Genomic DNA, 21,665 nt, shown 5'->3' on the forward strand with positions numbered 1-21,665 from the left:
TGTGATCTGGGGCCCATATTCAGCTTAGGAGCCTGTGTGACCTCTGTATCCCTGTAGATCTGAGCTCACATTCTGTGGTCATGAGTAGGAACATTCCAAGCTGCCCCAATATCAGGACCCATCTTCCTCAGGTAGAACATAGAGTATGTTGTCCAGCCTCCCTTTGGAGGATGGAACATTCTCTACCGTTGTTGATTCACATTGAGGGCAAGGTCCTATGGGGGCCCACAAACGGGTCTATTGTGTTGTTCCTGATAGAGATGACCGGTAACAATGGAGAGAGTTCTCCCTTTTTTATTCTCTCTGGTTGTCTGACCCTGGCTCCCTGCAGATAAGCGGCCTTGAAGTCAGAAAGAGCATCTGGTTCTCAGTGCTTTGAAGGAGGAACTGAGAGGTAGAGGAACCAGGTTGTTTGTGGTGTCCCCACCCACCCAACACAAATAATTCGTGCTTGTGAGCTGCAGTGTTTGCATTCACACCCAGACTGAGGGCACAACAGGAACTTTGTCCCAGGTTCCCCCTCCCCCTAGTCCATAGTGCTCTTGGGTGAAACAGTCAATGACCTGCTTTTAAATACGGAGACCCACAGGGCCTAGAAGCCAGGACTCCTGACACTCAGTCTCTGAGTGTCTCTGTTAGTTTCCACAGGACTTCTCAGACTCGTTGATGCCATTTGTAATATTGCTTCTATTGGGAAATGCATTTTGAACTTTTGTTTGGGTTGTGGGAGACTCTCTATGTCAGTTTTGCCAGATTCCCCCTTCCTCCAGCACTGGGAGGAGTGGAGACCAGGAGTGTGCACTTGGCTCTTCTCTGTCTCTTTCATTTTTTTTTTCTTGTACTTCTCAGCAAGAAGCCAGGCTGGATGCACAGCAAATTGCTCAGTGGTAGTCATTCTAAGTGATGGTCACGCTAAGGTGTCTTTATTTTGTAAGACGATTATCATGCATTTGACTGTTAGCATGTATTCACACTATAACTTCTGCAGTTAACAATAAGTTGTTTTTTTTTTTTTTTTTTTTTTGCCTCCAGGGTTATTGCTGGGGCTCGTTGCCAGTACTATGAATCCACTGCTCCTGGAGACCATTTTTTTTTCTCCATTTTATTGGATAGGACAGAGAGAAATTGAGAGGGGAGAGGGAGATAGGAAGGGAGAGAGAAAGAGAGACACCAGCAGACCTGCTTCACCCCCTGTGAAGTGTCTTTCCTGTGAAGGGTCCTCCCTGCAGGCAGGAAGCCAGGAGCTGGAACCCAGATTCTCACGCAGATCCTTGTGCTTCATACTGTGTGTGCTTAACCAGGTGTGCCCCTGCCCGACCCCTACAGTTAGCAAAAACAATAATATAACAATTGTAGTGGTAGTGGTAGCAGTGAAAGTAGTCATAGCAGGACTACCTTAAGGCCAGGTACCTGAAATGCCTGGATCCATTCTTGCTGTGGCCATCTGCTTGAGATCTCCCCCAGGAGATAGATATTTGAGAGGGTAAATGACAGAGGAAGAAGAGTTCTCTTGACTGTGTGCTGTAGTTGAAGTGTTTTCTAACTGACTGGCATACATGTCTGTACTTCAAGGCTGAACTTTCTTTGCCGATTTACTTGGCAGGGGCACCCTCGTGGGCCGGTCAGCTCCAGGTGACCACTTGTGCTCCCCATGGACAAAGGAAGGGGTGGGAGCCCGAGCCACCCAGCTGTGACATGTCAGCTCCCAGTACTACTCCATGAACTCAACCTCTACGGCCCTTGGGACCATTCCCGTTCATTGCCTGCTGGCAGGAGCGGAGCCAAAGGCCTTTGTATGTCCCGGCTTTTCCAGCTAGGGTGATAAGAGTAAGTAGAGGCGAGGTGTCCCAGTTAGGCCAGGTTGTTCCTCACTGGGTGTACATGCACATCAAAGTTCAGAAATGAGGGCTTGTTTATACAGTTATTTAAAGACTTTACCCCTTTTTTAATAGTACAGACTAACCAGTATAAATTGGCAAGTGGCTAATACATCATAGAAACGGAATGTTCAGACCCTAAACTTCTCTGCTTTTCTTTGTGCTGAACACATCATTTTCCTTTTGAGTTCTTTGTGTTAAGGATAAGCACACAGTAATTGAACCTAAAAATGCACACAAATTATAGCATCTTCATCAGAATTAGCTGACAGCATAATTATGATTATATTTCAGGGTATGAGACACATTTTTTTTCATACTAGTTCACTATAAGTCATTAAAATAGCTCCTTTGTTGTTATTTTGGTGGTTCAACAATTCTTAGTCTTTGGGGACTGCAACTTGAGCCAATAATCTCTTTGTGTGTGCTAGCATTTTGGTGCTTATACTCTGCTTGTGAACATCTCCAGAGACTACCTCATTTGCTTCCAAGACAAGGCCTACAAGGCGTTCACAGGCTGTTCAAGAGGGAGGGGAGATGCTCCCTGCCAGTGCTTCTGGAAGAGGCTTCCCCTAAATGCAAAATTGCATTGTGAGTATCAAAATAGATCCCACCCACTGGCAGGGCTCTTGACTACTCTTGTGAGCCCTTTTGGATGCTCCGTGCTATGTTCTTACCATTGCTAGCTCTAGAAGGCATATGGCAGGGGGCTGGGTACTGGCGTATCCGGTTAAGTGCACATAGTACTAAGTGTAAGGACTCAAGCAAGGATCTGGGTTTGAGCCCCCGGCACCCCTCCTTCAGGGGTGGGGGGCACTTCACAAGTGGTGAAGCATGTCTGTCGGTGTCTGTCTATCAGCTACCCTCTTTATCTCCCCCCAGCCCCTTACAATTTCTCTTCGTCCTAGCCAATAAAATGGAAAAACATGGTCATCAGGAGCAGTGGATTGATTGTGCTGGCACTGAGCCCCAGCAGTAACTCTGAAGGCAGAAAAGAAGGTACATGACACTTCTGGATTCCTAAGACCACCTCATTTTTTTAAAAAAATATTTATTTATTTATTCCCTTTTGTTGCCCTTGTTGTTGTTATTAATGTTGTCGTTATTGGATAGGACAGAGAGAAATGGAGAGAGGAGGAGAAGACAGAGATGGGGAGAGAAAAACAGACACCTGCAGACCTGCTTCACCACCTGTGAAGCAACTCCCCTGCAGGTGGGGACCCGGGGCTCCAACTGGGATCCTTACACCAGTCCTTGCGCTTTGGGCCACGTGCACTTAATCCGCTGTGCTACTGCCCAGCTCCCAAGACCACCTCTTCTTACGAAGTAGTTCTGCTCTACAGATGTGTACCCAGTGTACCAATCGGATAACACACAGCACCTCTGGGTCAGGAAAGGCGAGGCTCTGCCTTGACCCTGTGCTTCTCTGATTTGTGTGGCCAAGCAGAAACACACCTCAGTCAATCCCAGTTCCGTTCCTGTCATGTGGGGACAACGGGTCCCGAGTTCCAGGAGGTGGGAAGTTGGAAGGTCTGACGTGGTGACCTTGAGCCCACCTGGAGCTGCTGCACTTTGGAATCCCAGCTTCCCATCCGGGACCACTTGTCTAACACCCAGAAGCCTCTCACCACCCATCAAGTACCTCTTTGCCAGGAGCCCTCTAAGTGCCAAGGATTTGGGCCCTCTTTGCACAGGCAATTTTTTTTTAAATTATTATTTACAGCATAGTTCCGACTCACACACTGGCTGAACACTTGCCATGTGTCAAGCTGGGGTATGCAGCCTTGACCAAGAAGCACCATCAGTCAGAACTGTGTCTTAACTGTTGTATTTGGCAGTTACTTGCTTTTTAGGAGGTCGTGCAAGCTTTCCCACTTTAAAAAGTTATGTAGACTCCTTGTTGAAAATGCCTAGTGGTTTTCTGTCGGCTGTGCTGCAGAGACTTAAAAAAAACATCAAAAGAGGAGAAAAACAATTTTTTTTGTACTGTTTTTTGGATGTCTCTAGAAACCATGGCTGCGTCTGGCTTTTTTTTTTTTTTTTAATAAAGTCAATTAAGTTTCAGAATACTCGGAGCAAAATAGGTCGTACAAAAATTCTGTCATTCAAATCATTCTCTTAAAAAACACTACTGAAAGCAGAGGGGTTAGACAGCAAACAGGCTTAAGATATTTAGAGAGAGTGAAGGTGGAAGAGAGAAATGGTAGGGAGGTTCTGTTTTTGGGCTCTGTGTACTAATTTTTTTTAGATTTTGCCATTGTGTATTATGAGTCCCGGAGGATGTCCTGCCTCCTGGAAAAGTGGCAGGGGGAGGGGCTGCAGAAGCTGTGGTGGCAGCCGAAGACGTGTCTGCCAGAATAGGAGCCTCTGGTCGACAGCCTCATGCTTGGTTAGACTAGGGCTGTTTTTCAGGTTAGAGTCAGTGCTTCCTGCGGGAGATGCGGGAGGGGACCCCGCATATGTCCCAAGTGTTACGATCACGGTCAAGAGAAACCAAGGTGTGGCCCAGACCTGAAGATGGCCTTGTAAATTGGATCTGGTCCATGGAGCATGAACTCTAACCTTCATAATTGTCTAGTGAAGTACGTTAGGATCTGTGGAGGAATGTGGGTACCATCCCTGGCATTTCTGTCTATTGGGGTAACATTTACTGGCAATGTGTGGACTTGCTCCAGAAGAAAAGCTCTGTTGCGAAGCCCACAAAGGCATTCTGTGTCTGGTAGTGGTGGATCGGCAGGGGCAGGAGTCATAGAAGTGGAAGCTGCAGGAGGAGCAGCAGCTGGAGAAACAGCTGTAGAGGTAGAGGCCGCAGGAGAGGCCGGACGCGTGTCTGCCAAAATGGGGGTGGCCAAAGAAGCGGCTGTGGAGGCTGAAGGAGAATCTGGACACGTGTCTGCCAAAACGAGAGCCTCAGAGCAAAATGCAGAGGGCTTAGGGTGGGTAAGCACAATGGCCATCTCCCTTAAGTCTTGTTTCTCAGCCTCAAGGTCCCTTGATCTTTTGGGATGGCACCCTGCATATCTCCTGAAAGCTGAGAACATGGTCACGAGTATCCACGGTGTGGCCCCGAGAAAAATATCCCAGAGGTTGAAAACCTGTCTCATGACAAAAGAGTGGAGGGTTTGGGAAGACTCTGTAAAATGGAAAGCCTCTCATGGCGGAGAGGAACACGAGGCCGCAGAGAGTCAAGCGGTTGTATACTTACCTGTGTCTGGCTGGGTCAAGTCCCTGTTCAGAGTTGGGTGAGAGCGCAGCAGTTTGGGCCACATGGAGCTAGCCAAAATGGCCGCCTCACATAGCAACCTTCTCTGCGTCTAATCACCGAAGTGAAAAGCGGGCAAGAGAGAGGGGCGGAAGAAGAAGGACTTTATAGGGCAAAAACTGGGAGTGACAAGCTGGGACAGGATTGGTTGGGAAAGGCACTCTGAGAATGTCCCAACTCTCACGGGAACTGGCAATAGCTGTCTGAGGGGACAACATGGCAGATGTGACTGCATCTGCACAATTTCCCAGCAGTTTTCTAAAGAAGGAGTTTTCTAGTCAGGACTTAAAAAAATATTTTTTTAAAAATTTTGCCTCCAGGGTTATTGCTGGGGCTCAGTGCCTGCACCATGAATCCACTGCTCCTGGAGGCCACTGGGACTTTGGTGTATTTCCTTTCAGCCTGACTGGCTGCTCTGCTGCCCATCCTTTCATAAATAACGTCTCTCAATTAGTAACAAAGCCATATTCATGCCGGATAGTGGCGTGTCCCCTTCCTTAGAATTTACTGTTCATCATGAACATTTCTATGATATCCAAGACCCTTTGAGAACGTGATTTTTAGTGTCTTTTTCTTATTTCTTTGGATGTGTCATGATTTAGTTACCGTGAAGTAGGTCAGTGATTCTGGAACTTGTCATAAATTGCTTCTGGAGTTTCTTCCTTGCACAGTGTTTTTTTCTTTTTCTTTTTCTTTTTCTTTCTTTCTTTCTTTCTTTCTTTTTTTTTTTTTTTTACATTTGGGATCATTATGAAGTAGAACCACTCTAAATGTGTTTTCTGCCAGTCATCCACAGCCAGACCCCACACATCTCATGCACATCTGTGATACAGATGTCAGACACCCTCCCACATATCTGTGCTGCCGCAGTACTTTGTAAGGAGAGGTGCTCTTGGGCACAGGGCTGGTCCCAAAAGCCAGATCCTCTGAAAACATTCCAAGCAGCCTCTCTGTGGACCAGTCAGTCAGGCAGGCTGCCTTGCAAGCCCGGAGGTATAGAGAAACACTTGTCTGTCTCTCCTGTCCCCTTTCAAACAATCCTGCTGACAAAGTCTCTGATGGTTTCTGTGATTTTGGTACATATGTTTGCCCTTTGCATAAAGGCCTAGCAGCCTTGTAATCCTCCCAAATGACTGGACTTGTTCCAGGTTAGCAAGTGCATCGTAGTGATCACTACCAGCCGCCCTGTGACTCCTGGTCTTCTGTGAGAGTGCGGACCATCTCTGACACTCGCCTGTTCTCTTACCAGCAGTGCTGTCTGCATCTGAGCACTTTTTTTTTTTCTTTTTTTCTTTTTTTTTTTTTCCTCCAGGGTTATTGCTGGGCTCGGTGCCTGCACCATGAACCCACCGCTCCTGGAGGCCATTTTTCCCCCTTTTTGTTGCCCTAGTTGTTTCAGCCTCGTTGCGGTTATTATTGCCATTGTTGACGTTGCTTTATTGTTGGATAGGACAGAGACAAATGGAGAGAGGAGGGGAAGACAGAGAGAGAGGGGAGAGAAAGATAGACACCTGCAGACCTGCTTCACCGCCCGTGAAGCGACTCCCCTGCAGGTGGGGAGCCGGGGGCTCGAACCGGGATCCTTACGCCGGTCCCTGCGCTTTGCGCCACGTGCGCTTAACCCACTGCGCCACCGCCGGACTCCCGCATCTGAGCACTTTTATGGAAACCTTGTCACTGCACTGGGTGTTGCCTGCTCCAATTTCACGACATTTTTTTTTTCAGAAGTGAGTTCCCTTCTCACTTATGACTCCTTTCTCTGACACCAAGGACTTGGCCTTCTATCTGTTACCCCTTAGGTGGGCTTAGTACCTTGATCCTTCTCACACATATGCTGTGAGAAGCTCTTTGGTGCTGACTCCACTTTCTTTTCCCTGCCTCCAGGGTGATCGCTGGGGCTTGGTGCCTGCACTGCACATCCACTGTTCACGGAGGTCATTTTCTCCATCTTGTTGCCATGGTGTTTTGTTATTGTTATTGTTGCCGTTGCTGCTGTTGTTGTTGCATAGAACAGAGAAACATTGAGAAAGGATGGAAAGACAGAGGGGGGGAGAGAAAGGTAGACACCTGCAGACCTGCTTCATCATATGTGAAATGACCCCCCCCCATGCAAATGGGGAGCCGGGGGCTCGAACCAGGATTCTTACGCTGGTCCTTGTGCTCAGTGCCATGTGCGTTTAGCTCGCTGTGCTACTGCCTGGCCCCCAGACTCCATATTTGTGTGATCCATTGCACTCTTTTCAACCTCATTCTTTTTCTCCTCCCCCTCCCTCTTCTCCTCCTCCTCCTTCTCCTCCTTTTAATTTTTATTTGATAGGTTAGAGAGAAATTGAGAGGGAAAGGAAGATAGATAGATAGAAAGATAAATACCTGCAGACCTGCTTCATCACTCATGAAGCTTCCTCCCTGCAGGTGGGGAGGGCTCGAACCTGGATCCTTGCACATGGTGATATGTGTATTTAACCAAGTGTGCCACTGCCTGGCTCCTGGCTCCCTTACCCTCATTCTTTGTGCCAGCCTCGAGGCCTGTTCAGAACCATTAGAATTGTTCTCCCACGAGACCCGTTTAACCTGGCCGTCACTCACTCCTACCTGCAGCCAACACTGTCTTGGCAGGTGCCCTCCACTTTGCCTCATTCTTTCTCTGAGGGCCTTCACCTCAGCTTTCGGTAAGGCCAAGGGTTTGCGACCTTGGTGGCACTCCCATTGTGTTGGCACAGCCTTCTCTCTCCCTTTATTTTGTCATGGCCACTTACTGACTTCCAGGGGCAGCTGGTAGCCAAGTGAGAAGACAAGACTCTGCTGTCTGTGTGGACCTCACAGTCTAGAGGATGGGGTAGGTGGAGTGTGGATGTCCCCAGGATGCAGGCATGCAGGGAAGCTGATGCAGGCCAGACGTGTGAATAGGGTACCATCCTAGAGCTATTCAAGACCTGCCCACCTGAACTAGCTCTCTCTCCTTTTAAAAAAAATTAAAAATTAATTTGTTATGGGTAGAGACAGGTAAATTGAGAAGGGAGGGGAAGATAGAGAGGGAGACAGACACCTGCAGTCCTGCTTCACCACTTGTGAAGCTTTCCCCCTGCAGTTGGGGACCGGGGGCTGGAACCTGTGTACTTGCACACTATAATGTGTGTGCCTAACCAGGTGTGCTGCTGCCTGGGCCCCTGAATTAGCTCTTTGGAATGCAAGCTTCTTTTCATCATGTCTGTTCATGAATTTCTTGCTGTCCTAGTAGCTGCCGGTTCTTCTGCCTGTGAGTGAGCTAGGCCTTCAGAACCTGCTTTGGAAACTGGCTCCTTCATTTGCTCTGTTCTTGGAGATGCAGCCCCAACAGATCTTACTTACTTCATGCTGCCTCACATGACCCTTTGCTTTTTCCTGCGTCACTCTCTCTCCTGCTCTCCCATCGTCCTCCTGGGCAGTCCCGTCCCACAGCACTGAGCTCCAGCCAGCCCCTGGCTGAGCAGACCACCTGCCTTTGTGGCCTTTCTTGGCTGCAGCCCTTGGGCTTCTGTCCACTACATAGGCCCCGTGGCACAGCAAACACTCACGTGTCTCTTCTCTAGTTACCACGCTCCCCCCGGCCCCCAGTCATGTGCATGCGTGCCTCTCTGTGCCTAGATCTGAGGACTCCAGGTTCGATTCTCCTGCCTGACCGAGCATGAATTCAGAGAGAACAGAGAAAACACAGGCTCATTGGCAGCAGACTACCCAACCCAGGTACTGCCCTGAGCTCCTCAGCATTTCAGACTGTGCGGCAGAAGTGTGTAGGTGTTTCTAGCCGGCTATTACATTTCTCTGTCATCGGCACTGTGTCACACATAAATCCAACAGTCACTTCTGAAAATATGTCGTATGCGTGTGAACGAAGAGACCCCTCGCATTAATCCTGTGGTCTCCAGATGTTCTGTTCTGTTACCACAGAATTCCTTCCCCCCCTGAGAACCTGCCAGGAATCAAAAATAATCACTGGACAGTGCACTGTTCTGCCCCGTGTACAACTCAGGTTTGAGTCTGGTTTGAGTCAGGTTTGGAGTCGAATGGTGTTGTGGTGGCTCTCAGCCCCCAGCCTCTGTCTGAAAAGATAGCCACAGGTCACTGAGGATAGAGGTGGTAAAAACCCATAAGATGCATTTATTTTGTGACGTGGTGGCCTCCCCCATGACATGGTTGTTCTTCTGTGTCAGGGCCTTGTGTTTCACCTGACTTGTTAGCTGTGGAGCCTACCATAGCTCCGTAGATAAAATAGGCAACAGATTTTTGGGTTATGTTCTTCTCTGTAATGCTTTTCATTTCCGATATTGTTGACAGCAGGGGTGGCTTAACTTGAAATTGTAGGAACTCTGCTTGTAGTCTGTAGCCTAATGTAGCTCATGTCAAAGGCAGTCAGTGGAAACAAACAAACAAAAGCAGACTGTTTCTAAGATTTTGAAAACGATGGAAAGTTGTCTTTGGGAGATAGAAGGGTGGGGACACAGAACTTTGATGGGTGTGGCATGTCATACATTGTAATACACTGTACTCTGACAATCTTGTAACCCATTATTCATTAAAAAAAACATGAAGTAGTCAGTGCAGAACTCGTCTTAGCTTATAACAACTATGACTCAGGCAAGTCTTCTAAAAATATTTATGTCTGACACTTCACAGTTCCAGGTTCATCCCCCACACCATTATAAATCAGAGCTGAGCAGTGCTCTGGTAAAAAAAAAATAAATGAAAATAAATAATTTATTAGATAGAGACAGAGAGAAGCTGAGAGAAAAGGGGGAGGTAGAGAGGGAGAGAGACAGAGAGACACCTGCGGCCCCGTTTCACCACTTAAGAAGCCTCCCCCCTGCAGACAGTGGCTGGGAGCTTGAACTTGGGCCCTTGCACATTCTAACACGTGCTCAGTCAGCAGCAACTCCTCAGCCCAACCCAGGCAACTCTTTCATCCACTCTTAACTCAGCAGCTTCCTGGCCTGTGCAGTTGGGACTACTCTGCCTTTTCCTCAAAATCATGGGGTCATTGTAGCATCAGCAGGAAGCAGATTGAAGACGACTTCACTTCATATAAAGAAAGATAGAATTACTGCAGTCTCTTCTTGTTTGGGAAGCAATTTGTGTTCTTTTGGAATCAAACACTTAGAAAAAAAAATCTGATATCGATTGACAGTATTCATGAGAGCTTTTCATTGACAGAGAGATGTTTTGCTTTGTTAAATTTCTATTTCATCGTTGTTTGGTAGGAAAAAAATCTTCTTAGGCCATTACACTGCCTGCTTGTTCATGGAGAAACCATTTCTTCAGTGTGTTGTGGGGCTCAGTCCTCTCTGTAGCAGTGCCATGTTGGCCTCCTACTTGCCTTTCAGTCTTGTTCCCTCTGTCCCCAGGGATGCTGCAAAGAGAAGTAAAGGTGGTAGTGAAGAACAGGCAGTACAGAGTGAGTCTTTTAAAATTTTTTAAAAAATATTTTCTTTATTTATTCATGAGAAGTGACAGGAGAGAGAGAGAAAGAACCAGACATCACTGTGGTACATGTGCTGCTGGCGATTGAACTCGGGACCTCATGCTTGAGCGTCCAATGCCCTATCCAGTGCACCACCTCCTGGACCACTTAAATTTATTTGTTTTACTTTATTTTTAATTTTAATTAATTAATTTTTTTTTTTTTTTTTTACCAGGGCACTGCTCAGCTCTGGCTTATGGTGGTGTGGGGGATTGAACCTAGGGCTTTGGAGCTTCAGGCATGAGAGTCTCTTTGCATAACCATTATGCTATCTACCCCGCCCTATGTTATTCTTAAAAAATATTTTATTTGATAGAGACAGAGAAATTGAGAAGGATGGGGGAGAATAGTGAGGAAGAGAGACAGACAGACACCTGCAGCCCTGCTTCACCACTTGCAAAGCTTTTCCCCTGCAGGTGGGGGACCAGGAGCTTGAACCTCCATCCTTGTGCATTGTAATATGTGCACGCAGCCAGGTGCGCCACCACCGGCCCCACTTTTAAACTTACTGTGACAAGCTTGTAGGATTCCAGTGTCTAGTTCTGCACCACACCCGCCACCAAAGTGCTGTGTCTCCACCCTCCCACCTGCCAAAGATCAAAGATAATCACCATAGTTCTCCTAAGTCTTACCTTTTGCTTGCTTCTGCTGTTTTAGTTTTTGGCAAGCTTATGTAAATCAGATTTCTAGATTCCACATGTGAGTGGAACCATCGAGTAGTTGTCTTTCATCTCTTTCCTTATTTTGCTAAGTGTAATCACCTCCAGATCCATCCAGGTGTGATCAGCTGGGTGTACCACGACCTGATGCAGAGTTGAGTTTTAAAGGTTGGCACCTAGGATTGATTGATTGATTGATGTTTATATGCCAGTGCTGAAATCTGGTCTGGAAATCAGGGCTGTATCTGACAATTCAGGCCACCTGACGTTAAAAGCCGCCTGCCCATGAAGGGGACCCATGAAAGGGAGATTCCTTTGGAGATGAGTGGTTGCACTTAGGGCAGGATTCAGGATTTTTCTTTGACAAGGGGAAGCAATCATTGATTCTGTGAAGATGGGCTGATCTTATTTTGGATTTCTTTTCTTACAGAAAATACGGCTATCTTCATGTGTAAATGTTGTAACCTTTTCTCACCAAGCCAGTCGGAACTCCTCTCCCATGTTTCTGAGAAGCATGCTGAAGAGGGAGTCAATGTGGATGAGATCATCATTCCTCTCAGGCCTCTCAGTACTCCCGAGCCCACCAACACAAGCAAGACCAGAGAAGGTAAGCACACGAGTATGCCAGCTGAGAGCATCATGCATAGGGTATGTCTGTTGGTGACGCTGAAGCCGATTGGCTCTCGGCTATGCTGACACTAGCTTTCTCTTTGGTGGAAATATAGACCTAGAAATCCCCGAATTCTCAATCCAGAAGTCCTAATAATTACCTAGTTGTTGAACTGCTCAAATTGGGGATCACATCTTGAGTGCCCTGTAGGGAACTCACATCGATGCCTTTCTAGTGCCTGGTTGGTGGATGGGTAAGTGAGAAATGTATGAGAGAAAGTTCGATGATAACATTCACAGTGTAAACAAAAAGCTTGCTCCTGGTGCCAGATAGGTGGGTTCTGCCCACCTCTGGCACCTTCAAGTGACGTTACCTGAAGCTGATATTGTGACTTCTAGTAGCCGTACTGTTCTTATCAGAAAAATTAGAATAATGAACTAACCTTCTTCACCTCATCTTGGACAGAACTTGAAGGAATCATGTTAACTGAGATAAGCCAGAAAGAGAAGGATGAATATGGAGTGATCTGACTCATGGACAGAAGTTGAGAAATAATAGCAGAAGGGAAAACACAAAGCAGAACTTAAGACTGGGTCTGGTGTGTGGCACCAAAGTACAGAACTCTATGGTTGCAGGGGGCTTTCAGGTGCAAGATGAAGGAGGAAGACCTAGGCTGGGAGTGAGAGTGTTTTGCAGAAAACTGAGAAATTTGGAGTAGATAGCATAATGATTATGCAAAGAGACTGTCTCCTGCCTGAGGCTTCAGAGTCCCAGATTCAATCCCCCACACCACCATAAGCCCGAGCTGATGATTGCTTTGGTAAAAGTAAAATAAATTAATAAATACTGAGAAATTTTCCACATGCACCAAATAACCGTACTTGCTGTAAGCCATTAACCCCCCAATTCAAAAAGAAAAAATAAAAATCAAGATATATATATATATATACATATATTAAAGAGGAACTGTGGAGGTTAAGTCAAACAATATCCCTTTGGTATATTCTACCACACAGAAGACAATATAGGGAAACTTGTTTCATGCGATTAATAAATGAGTATATGTCATGTTCGAAGCAGCATTTGAACTGATCATGTGCTCCTGGAACAGAGATTCCAGTTTCATAGAAGAGCTTCAATTCACAGCGGATCCTTCACAGTCAGTGAGGCGAGTGAGATACACACCCTGTCTGCACTGTCCAGACATCTTCCACTGAGATGTATCAGATGCAGCCGCTGGATGGATTAGAGGAACAGTGCAGGCACTGTAATTAGGTCCCCACAGACAAAGGAAATACAATGTGCAGGAGGGTCAGCTGCAAACAGGAGCTGGAAAAGTCCCCCGCAAAACAGTCTTTGTTTCTGCGAGGAGGGACAACAACCCAGTGTTTTGTGCAGAAGCACAGCCCCTCGCAATCAGTGCTCCGTTGCAGCACTCATTAACCACACTAATAATCCCGTTGCTCTTTCCTGGGAATATTCAGGCTGGCATTCCTGAAGAGGCCAGCTTATTGATCATCTATTGATGCTGTTAACAAGCAGAGACTCTAGACGAAAATGGTTTGGCTAATGAGTCCCTCTGGCCATTCCCAGTTTACCCAGAGAAATATCCCTGACAGAGGATTAAGTTGTAGGGAAGTCAGAAGTTCTACTGGTTCCTGTCAGTGGCATAAGGGGAAAAGAAAAAAATAAAATAAAAACTAAGAAAATCCAGCACCTGAACCCAGTAATGACAAATCAGGATGGGGATTTAGTATTTCTAGCATTGTCACCACTAACTAGAATCGCTGAGGCGTCTGTCCCTGGTGATCTTCAGTGACATAGCAGGCCATGGGCACAGATCGGTCTTATTGCTGCTTGGAGAAAACAGTAGTAAATCATATTATACACAGTCGCAGCCAAATAGTAGTTCACATTTTATTCTCGTCACCTTAGGGCGTGAACTAGGGGAAAGGAGTGTTTGCTGGCTACTAAGAATCTACCAGATAAACAAAGTAAAAAGTGGACCAAAAAAAAAAAATCTAAATGGGGGAACCGAGCAGCGGTGGCACACCCAGTTGAATGTACACATTACCATGCGCAGGGACCTGGGTTCGAGCCCCTACTCCCCACCTGCCTTTGAAACCTTGTACACTCTAAGAAGATACTCCCAGGTTCCTCTCTCACACCAGCTGGAAACCACTAAGCTGCTTTCTGATTTTATGGATGAGATTACCCAGCAATGCTTCTTTACTCCTTTTGATGGCTGAATAATATTTCATTGTATGGATGAACCGTGTTATGTCTGTTCATGGACCTGTTAGTGAATGTTTGGGTAGTGCCCACTTAGTGGTCATTGCTAATACCGCATCTGCGGACACTGCTGTCAAAGCTCTTGTGTGGATAATATTGGTGTTCGTTTTTTGGGAATATACTAGTCCTCCCTTGTCTGTGATTGTTCTGTCCATGGTTTCAGTGGTCCTTAGTCAGCGTGTTCTTTAGTTGTGTGTGTGTGTGTATGTGTGTGTGTGTATGGGGGCTTGTCTGGAGAGAGAGACCTTACTCACTTAACTTTCATTATAGTTTATCACACTGTTCTATTTTACTGTTAATTAATGTTGTTAATCTCTCACTATACCTGATTTATAAGTTAGCTTTTCCATATGTACATATGGCAAAAAACATAGTTATAGTGGAAATTGGAACTAGTTGGCTTGTGGTATTTGTGGTACTCTGGGTTTGGTCAAATTCTTACCCTTGAGCACTTTCATAAATTATTTCCCTTTATTAACATATTTAACTTTTGACTTAAATATTAAGATTTTTTTCTCTCTCTCACCACCCCCTCAACACTTTCCCTTCATTGCATATACTGTAATATTAGTTTCCTATACAGTTTAATTTTGAAAATCATTTCCTTTTTTTTAAACTTTATTTATTTATTTGGTAGGACAGAGAGAAATTGAGAAAGGAAGAAAGGGGATATATATATATATATATATGTGTGTGTGTATATATATATAGAGAGAGAGAAAGAAATAGAGAGAGAGAGATAGATAGAGAGATCTAAACTGTTTCACAGCTTGTGAAGCTTTTCCTCTACAGGTGGAGACCAGGGGCTTGAACCTGGGTCCTTCTACTTTACAACATAGGCACTTAACCATGTGTACCACCACCTGGCTCCTGAAAGGCATTTCTCTTTTTTTCTTTTTTCTTTTTTAAAAAGGAGACATTAACAAAACCATAGGATAAGAGGGGTACAACTCCACACAATTCCCACCACCAGAACTCCGTATCCCATCCCCTCCCCTCATAGCTTTCCTATTATTTATCCCTCTGGGAGTATGGACCCAAGGTCATTGTGGGATGCAGAAGGTGGAAGGTCTGGCTTCTGTAATTGCTTCCCCGCTGAACACGGGCATTGACTGGTTGATACATACTCCCAGCCTGAAAGGCATTTCTTAATACTTTAATTAGACCCAAACTCTTAATTTGAGAAAATGTCTTTAAAAGTCTTTCATGGTGGGTCAGGCGGTAATGCAGTGGGTTAAGCGCACATGGTGTGTAGTGTAAGGACTGGCCTATGGAAGGATCCTGGTTCAAGCCCCCGGCTCCCTACCTGCAGAGGAGTCGCTTCACAAGTGGTGAAACAGTTCTGCAGGTGTCTATCTTTCTTTCCCCCTCTCTATCTTCCCCTTTTCTCTCCATTTCTCTCTGTCCTATCCAACAACAACAATGATAAACAACAGGGGCAACAAAAAGGCAAAAAATGGCCTCCGGGAACAGTGGATTCATAGTGCAGGCACTGAACCCCAGTGATAACCCTGGAGGCAATAAATAAATAAAAAATAAAAAATAAAAAGTCTTTCCTTAAAGAAATCCAAATCCTTTTTTTCCCTTTGCAAGCCTATAAAATTTGAGACTTATGTGGGCTTAGATTCTCTTTAATGATTTTCATTCAGGTTTAACCTTCACAGTTCATTTTAAGTTGAGAGATATTTGAAATGGTTTAATTAAACCTTTAACTGAGTAGTAATTGATTTATTATTTTGGTCTCTCTTTATAACACAAAGGTTTTTAAATCCTCTAGCTTATTTTATAGCCCTTTAATCTTTTTGCTCATGTAGGTAGTGGTCTGCAGAAGACTACCACTCATTTTTCTCTTCCTGAGCATCTCAGACTGGGAGTTGGGCGGTAGCACAGCGGGTTAAGTGTGCACGTGGCGCAAAGCACAAGGATCCGGGTTCTAGCCCCCAGCTCCCCACCTGCAGGGGAGTCGCTTCATAGGCGGTGAAGCAGGTCTGTAGGTGTCTGTCTTTCTCTCCTCATCTCTGTCTTCCCCTCCTCTCTCCATTTCTCTCTGTCCTATCTAGCAACGATGACATCAGTAACAACAACAATAATAACTACAACAATAAAACAACAAGGGCAACAAAAGGGAATACAAAATAAATATTAAAAAAAAAACTCAGACTGTGGTTCAAGGGAAAAAAATCGCCCAATAGGCCAGATTGATTCTCCCGTCTCGTGTGTGAGCTCATGCATGTGTCTGAGAGAATGTGTGAGCGAATCTGCCTGTGATCATGTGAGTGAGTTTGCAGGTACATGTGCACTTGTCTGTCTTGATGGAGAAGGGACGCTCGGACTTGCCTGAGGAGATAGATAGTGTCTGGTTTGGTTTGCCCATCTTCTTGCCCGCTTTGAGACTTTCAGTGGAAACACCTTTCCTTTTTTCTTCTTCTTTTCCTCCTCTCCCCTCTGTAGTTCCTGTTCAGTAACGGTCATTCCTCCTCCCCCCTCTGTATTTCCTCTTCAGTAACTGTTCCTTCCTCCTCTCCCCTCTGTATTTCCTGTTCAGTAACTGTTCCTTCCTCCTCTCCCCTCTGTATTTCCTGTTCAGTAACTGTTCATTCCTCCTCTCCCCTCTGTATTTCCTGTTCAGTAACTGTTCATTCCTCCTCTCCCCTCTGTAGTTCCTGCTCAGTAGCTGTTCCTTCCTCCTCTCCCCTCTGTAGTTCCTCTTCAGTAACTGTTCCTTCCTCCTCTCCCCTCTGTATTTCCTGTTCAGTAACGGTCATTCCTCCTCTCCCCTCTGTATTTCCTGTTCAGTAACTGTTCCTTCCTCCTCTCCCCTCTGTATTTCCTGTTCAGTAACTGTTCATTCCTCCTCTCCCCTCTGTATTTCCTGTTCAGTAACGGTCATTCCTCTTACCCCCTCTGTATTTCCTCTTCAGTAACTGTTCCTTCCTCCTCTCCCCTCTGTAGTTCCTCTTCAGTAACTGTTCCTTCCTCCTCTCCCCTCTGTATTTCCTGTTCAGTAACTGTTCATTCCTCCTCTCCCCTCTGTATTTCCTGTTCAGTAACGGTCATTCCTCCTCCCCCCTCTGTATTTCCTGTTCAGTAGCTGTTCCTTCCTCCTCTCCCCTCTGTAGTTCCTCTTCAGTAACTGTTCCTTCCTCCTCTCCCCTCTGTATTTCCTGTTCAGTAGCTGTTCATTCCTCCTCTCCCCTCTGTATTTCCTGCTCAATAACTGTTCATTCCTCCTCTCCCCTCTGTATTTCCTGTTCAGTAACTGTTCCTTCCTCCTCTCCCCTCTGTAGTTCCTGTTCAGTAACTGTTCATTCTTCCTCCCCCCTCTGTATTTCCTGTTCAGTAACGGTCATTCCTCCTCCCCCCTCTGTATTTCCTCTTCAGTAACTGTTCCTTCCTCCTCTCCCCTCTGTAGTTCCTGTTCAGTAACTGTTCATTCCTCCTCTCCCTTCTGTATTTCCTGTTCAGTAGCTGTTCATTCCTCCTCCCCCCTCTGTATTTCCTGTTCAGTAACGGTCATTCCTCCTCCCCCCTCTGTATTTCCTCTTCAGTAACTGTTCCTTCCTCCTCTCCCCTCTGTAGTTCCTGTTCAGTAACTGTTCATTCCTCCTCTCCCCTCTGTATTTCCTGTTCAGTAACGGTCATTCCTCCTCCCCCCTCTGTATTTCCTCTTCAGTAACTGTTCCTTCCTCCTCTCCCCTCTGTAGTTCCTGCTCAGTAACTGTTCCTTCCTCCTCTCCCCTCTGTAGTTCCTGCTCAGTAACTGTTCATTCCTCCTCTCCCCTCTGTAGTTCCTGCTCAGTAACTGTTCCTTCCTCCTCTCCCCTCTGTAGTTCCTGTTCAGTAACTGTTCATTCCTCCTCTCCCTTCTGTATTTCCTGTTCAGTAACTGTTCCTTCCTCCTCTCCCCTCTGTATTTCCTGTTCAGTAATGGTCATTCCTCCTCTCCCCTCTGTATTTCCTGTTCAGTAACTGTTCCTTCCTCCTCTCTCCTCTGTAGTTCCTGTTTAGTAACTGTTCATTCCTCCTCCCCCCTCTGTATTTCCTCTTCAGTAACTGTTCCTTCCTCCTCTCCCCTCTGTAGTTCCTGTTCAGTAACTGTTCATTCCTCCTCTCCCCTCTGTATTTCCTGTTCAGTAATGGTCATTCCTCCTCTCCCCTCTGTAGTTCCTGTTCAGTAACTGTTCATTCCTCCTCTCTCCTCTGTAGTTCCTGTTCAGTAATGGTCATTCCTCCTCCCCCCTCTGTATTTCCTGTTCAGTAACTGTTCCTTCCTCCTCTCCCCTCTGTAGTTCCTGTTCAGTAACTGTTCATTCCTCCTCTCCCTTCTGTATTTCCTGTTCAGTAATGGTCATTCCTCCTCTCCCTTCTGTATTTCCTGTTCAGTAATGGTCATTCCTCCTCTCCCCTCTGTAGTTCATGTTCAGTAACTGTTCATTGTGCCCCTGCTGTTGCTTAGATGCTATGCGAGGTGCTGAGCCATAGGCAGACCCAGGCGTTGTTGCTGTTGGTTTTATCTCCTGGTTGGCAGATGACAGGCAAAGAGGCAATTGCAGTGCCTCAGATAATGCTTCTTTGTGATTAAATCCGGCCTCTAGAGAAGGGCCACCAAGTCCAGCTGGGGAGAAAAGGAGATGCCCCAGGGGTGCCTGACATCTAAATGTAAATCTCTTTGTTGTCTCTTCTGGGCATTGACTGCAAATAAAGTCATTCTGAGTGCTCACTGTTCCAGTAATCTCAGGCACCTCAGCCCTCTGCTCTGGTTGGCAGCCCCTGGGGGAAAGGAAAGGGCCCTTCTGGATTCCTGTGGACCCAGGTTCCAGTCCAGGAGCTTGCCTGTGATTGTCACAGCTGTGGGGGGCGCACACGGTGCCTCTGGGTGGGTTAGGAAAAGAACCCCCTTCTGAGTTAGTCACAAGCATTCTTTCTGGGTGAAGACACAGAAGACATACTCTGTGTTGATACGACCAGTGCCAGAGTGCTCGGCGTGGCTCACGTGGCAAGGCCCGCACACTGGCCTCCACTCCATTCTGTGGGACTTAGCCTGCTCCACAGCCACAGAAGTGCTGCCGGCAGCTCAGACGAGTGACACTTTTCCTCTGTTCCAGGGAGATAAGATCATCCTGGCCTTTCAGAGCATCTTCTGAGACGTGTTCATATCTGCTGTCTTGGCCTGTGGCTTGTGCACGACTTACATCACCACCCCCATTTCCCTTTCCAGCCACCTGCTGTTCAACTCAGGCGCGATTGGCACTGATGCTGGGGGCTGGGTGACACCATCATCATTTTTGCTGATAGCGCTTAATATAGAGGTCAAGAGAGATACATATTTTTTTTCCTGTGCTATAATGTAAATGTGAACTTCGCTGACTCCAAAATAGATCTGGGACTGTCACTTCCGAGTTCTTTGCCTTGGGACACACTGATTGGTCTTTTTTTTTTTTTTTTAAGCCTCAGTGTTCTGCTCTGTAGAATAGGAATGATTCTTTTTTTTAATACTTTATTTCTTTATTGGGGAATTAATGTTTTACATTCAACAGTAAATACAGTAGTTTGTACATGCATAACATTCCCCAGATTCCCATTTAACAATACAACCCCCACTATGCCATTCATCATCTTTCATGGACCTGTATTCTCCCCACCCACCCACCCACCCCAGAGTCTTTTACTTTGGTGCAATACACCAAGAATAGGAATGATTCTAATGCCTTCCACAAGGAATCGATGAATAAACACATGGGAAGTGCTTAGGTAGCAAGGTGCTTGAGGTACAGGTCTGGTTTTTGTTGCTATTTATTTATTTATTTATTATTTTTATTGTTGTTTACTATAGCACTGCTCAGCTCTGGTTTATGGTGGGGTGGGGGACTGAGCATAGGACTATGGAGCCTCAGGCATGAGAGTCTCTTTGCATAACCCTTATGCTATCTACCCCACCCTGTTTATTTATTTGTAATAATAACATTATTTATTTATTTATTTATTTATTTATTTATTATTGGATAGAGAAAGAGAAATTGAGAGGGGAGTGGGAGATAGGGAGAGTCAGAGAGACATTGCAGCCCTGCTTCACCACTCGTGAAGCTTCCTCCCCCCCTGTAGGTGGGGACCAGGGACATGAACCTGCTTCCTTGCGTACTGTAATGTGCTTGCTTGACCAGGTGCACCACCGCCTGTGTCCTGACTTGTTGCTCTTCACACGCCACTTTGAAATCGCTGCTGATAAAACCACAGGGAACAGGTTTGTGGTACCGTCAACCTTGCCTGGTGCTTTCTGTCACGGGGCTGCTGCATTCTGCCTCTGAGAGGTACTGTGTCCCCCATAAGCCTCAAACGGTTGTGCTCCCTTGTTTCTGATAAATAATAAGTCATCGTCTCCATACTACTTCCTGGACTTGTTGGGAATAGATGTCAGGGAGATTGACTGTCAGGGTCAGACAGGGTTTGCCTTTCAGGATTTTCTTAACATTTTTCAGGTGGTGTGAGGAGAGGTTGAGCCGCAAAGTGAGAGGATTGGAATTGGGCTTTATCTGTAATTTCAGGTATAATGACATTTGTATGTTTCTCGCTCTACATTGGACTTATCAGTGTGAGATCTCTTCAGATGAGGAAATCAAGGGGGAGATGTCACAGTGAGCAAGAGCACATACACATCAAGAAATCACGTGTGCTGGCTGGGAAGACGATTTCTTTTTTATTTATTTTTCAATATTATTTATTATTGGATAGAGACAGAGAGAAACTGAGGGGGGGGGATAGAGAGGGAGAGAGACAGAGAAACCCCTGCAGCGCCCCCTTAACCACTCATGAAGCTTTCCCCCTGCAGGTGGGGACCAGGGGCTTGAACTTGGGCCCTTGGACACTATAACGTGAGCACTGTAATGTGTAATGTGCTTTAACCAGGTGCGCCGCCGCCTGGCCCTGGAAGATAATTTCTTCAGAGTGATAGTTCGAGTGGGAATGCTAGTGCTGGATTCATAATAATTGCTTGTTGGCTACACTCAAACTACTGTGCTTAGTATCTTGATGGAGAGCTCCATTAGCGGAGACTGTCAGACAGAAGCAGTGGTGTGTGCTTATTTGTCACGTTAGAGACCGAGGCTCGGGTGACTGGAACCTCCGTGGGACTTACTCTCAGCCATTGCTCTTGTTCCTTGCTGCATCTGTTTGTCCCTTCTTCTGGAGACCTCATGCCTCAGCAGAATGAGCAGCTGGGGGCCGGGCTGGTGCAGGGGCTGGGGTTCAGGGAAGTCAGATCCTAGCTGGTCTTGGGCTCAGCAGTGGAGCTTTGGAAGGTCTGCCAGGTCCCACACAACTATGCGTCCTCATTTCTTGTCTAGGAAATTGTGTTTGCTACATCTGTTTCTTTACTTTCTATGAGGATGAAATAAGATACTAAGTAGGAAAGTGCCTTGCAAATTCAAGTGATAATGTGCGTGAAGGCTTATGTCATCAAGGTTTTGACAATGTT

At 46.1% G+C, this 21,665-nt stretch overlaps 1 protein-coding gene across 3 annotated transcripts in view; it reads left to right on the forward strand.

Annotated features, from left to right (window-relative positions):
* The window catches only part of ZFAT (zinc finger and AT-hook domain containing), a 236,474-nt gene that overhangs the window by 34,865 nt on the left and 179,944 nt on the right, over positions 1-21,665 (forward strand). For all 3 annotated transcript variants that reach the window (XM_007521895.3, XM_060201065.1, XM_060201061.1), the window contains exon 2: positions 11,723-11,899. In XM_007521895.3, the coding sequence (XP_007521957.2) occupies positions 11,723-11,899 (177 nt within the window). The remainder of the gene's footprint in view (positions 1-11,722; positions 11,900-21,665) is intronic.

The sequence above is a fragment of the Erinaceus europaeus genome, chromosome 1, assembly GCF_950295315.1.
Source record: "Erinaceus europaeus chromosome 1, mEriEur2.1, whole genome shotgun sequence".
Taxonomy (NCBI): Eukaryota; Metazoa; Chordata; class Mammalia; order Eulipotyphla; family Erinaceidae; genus Erinaceus; species Erinaceus europaeus.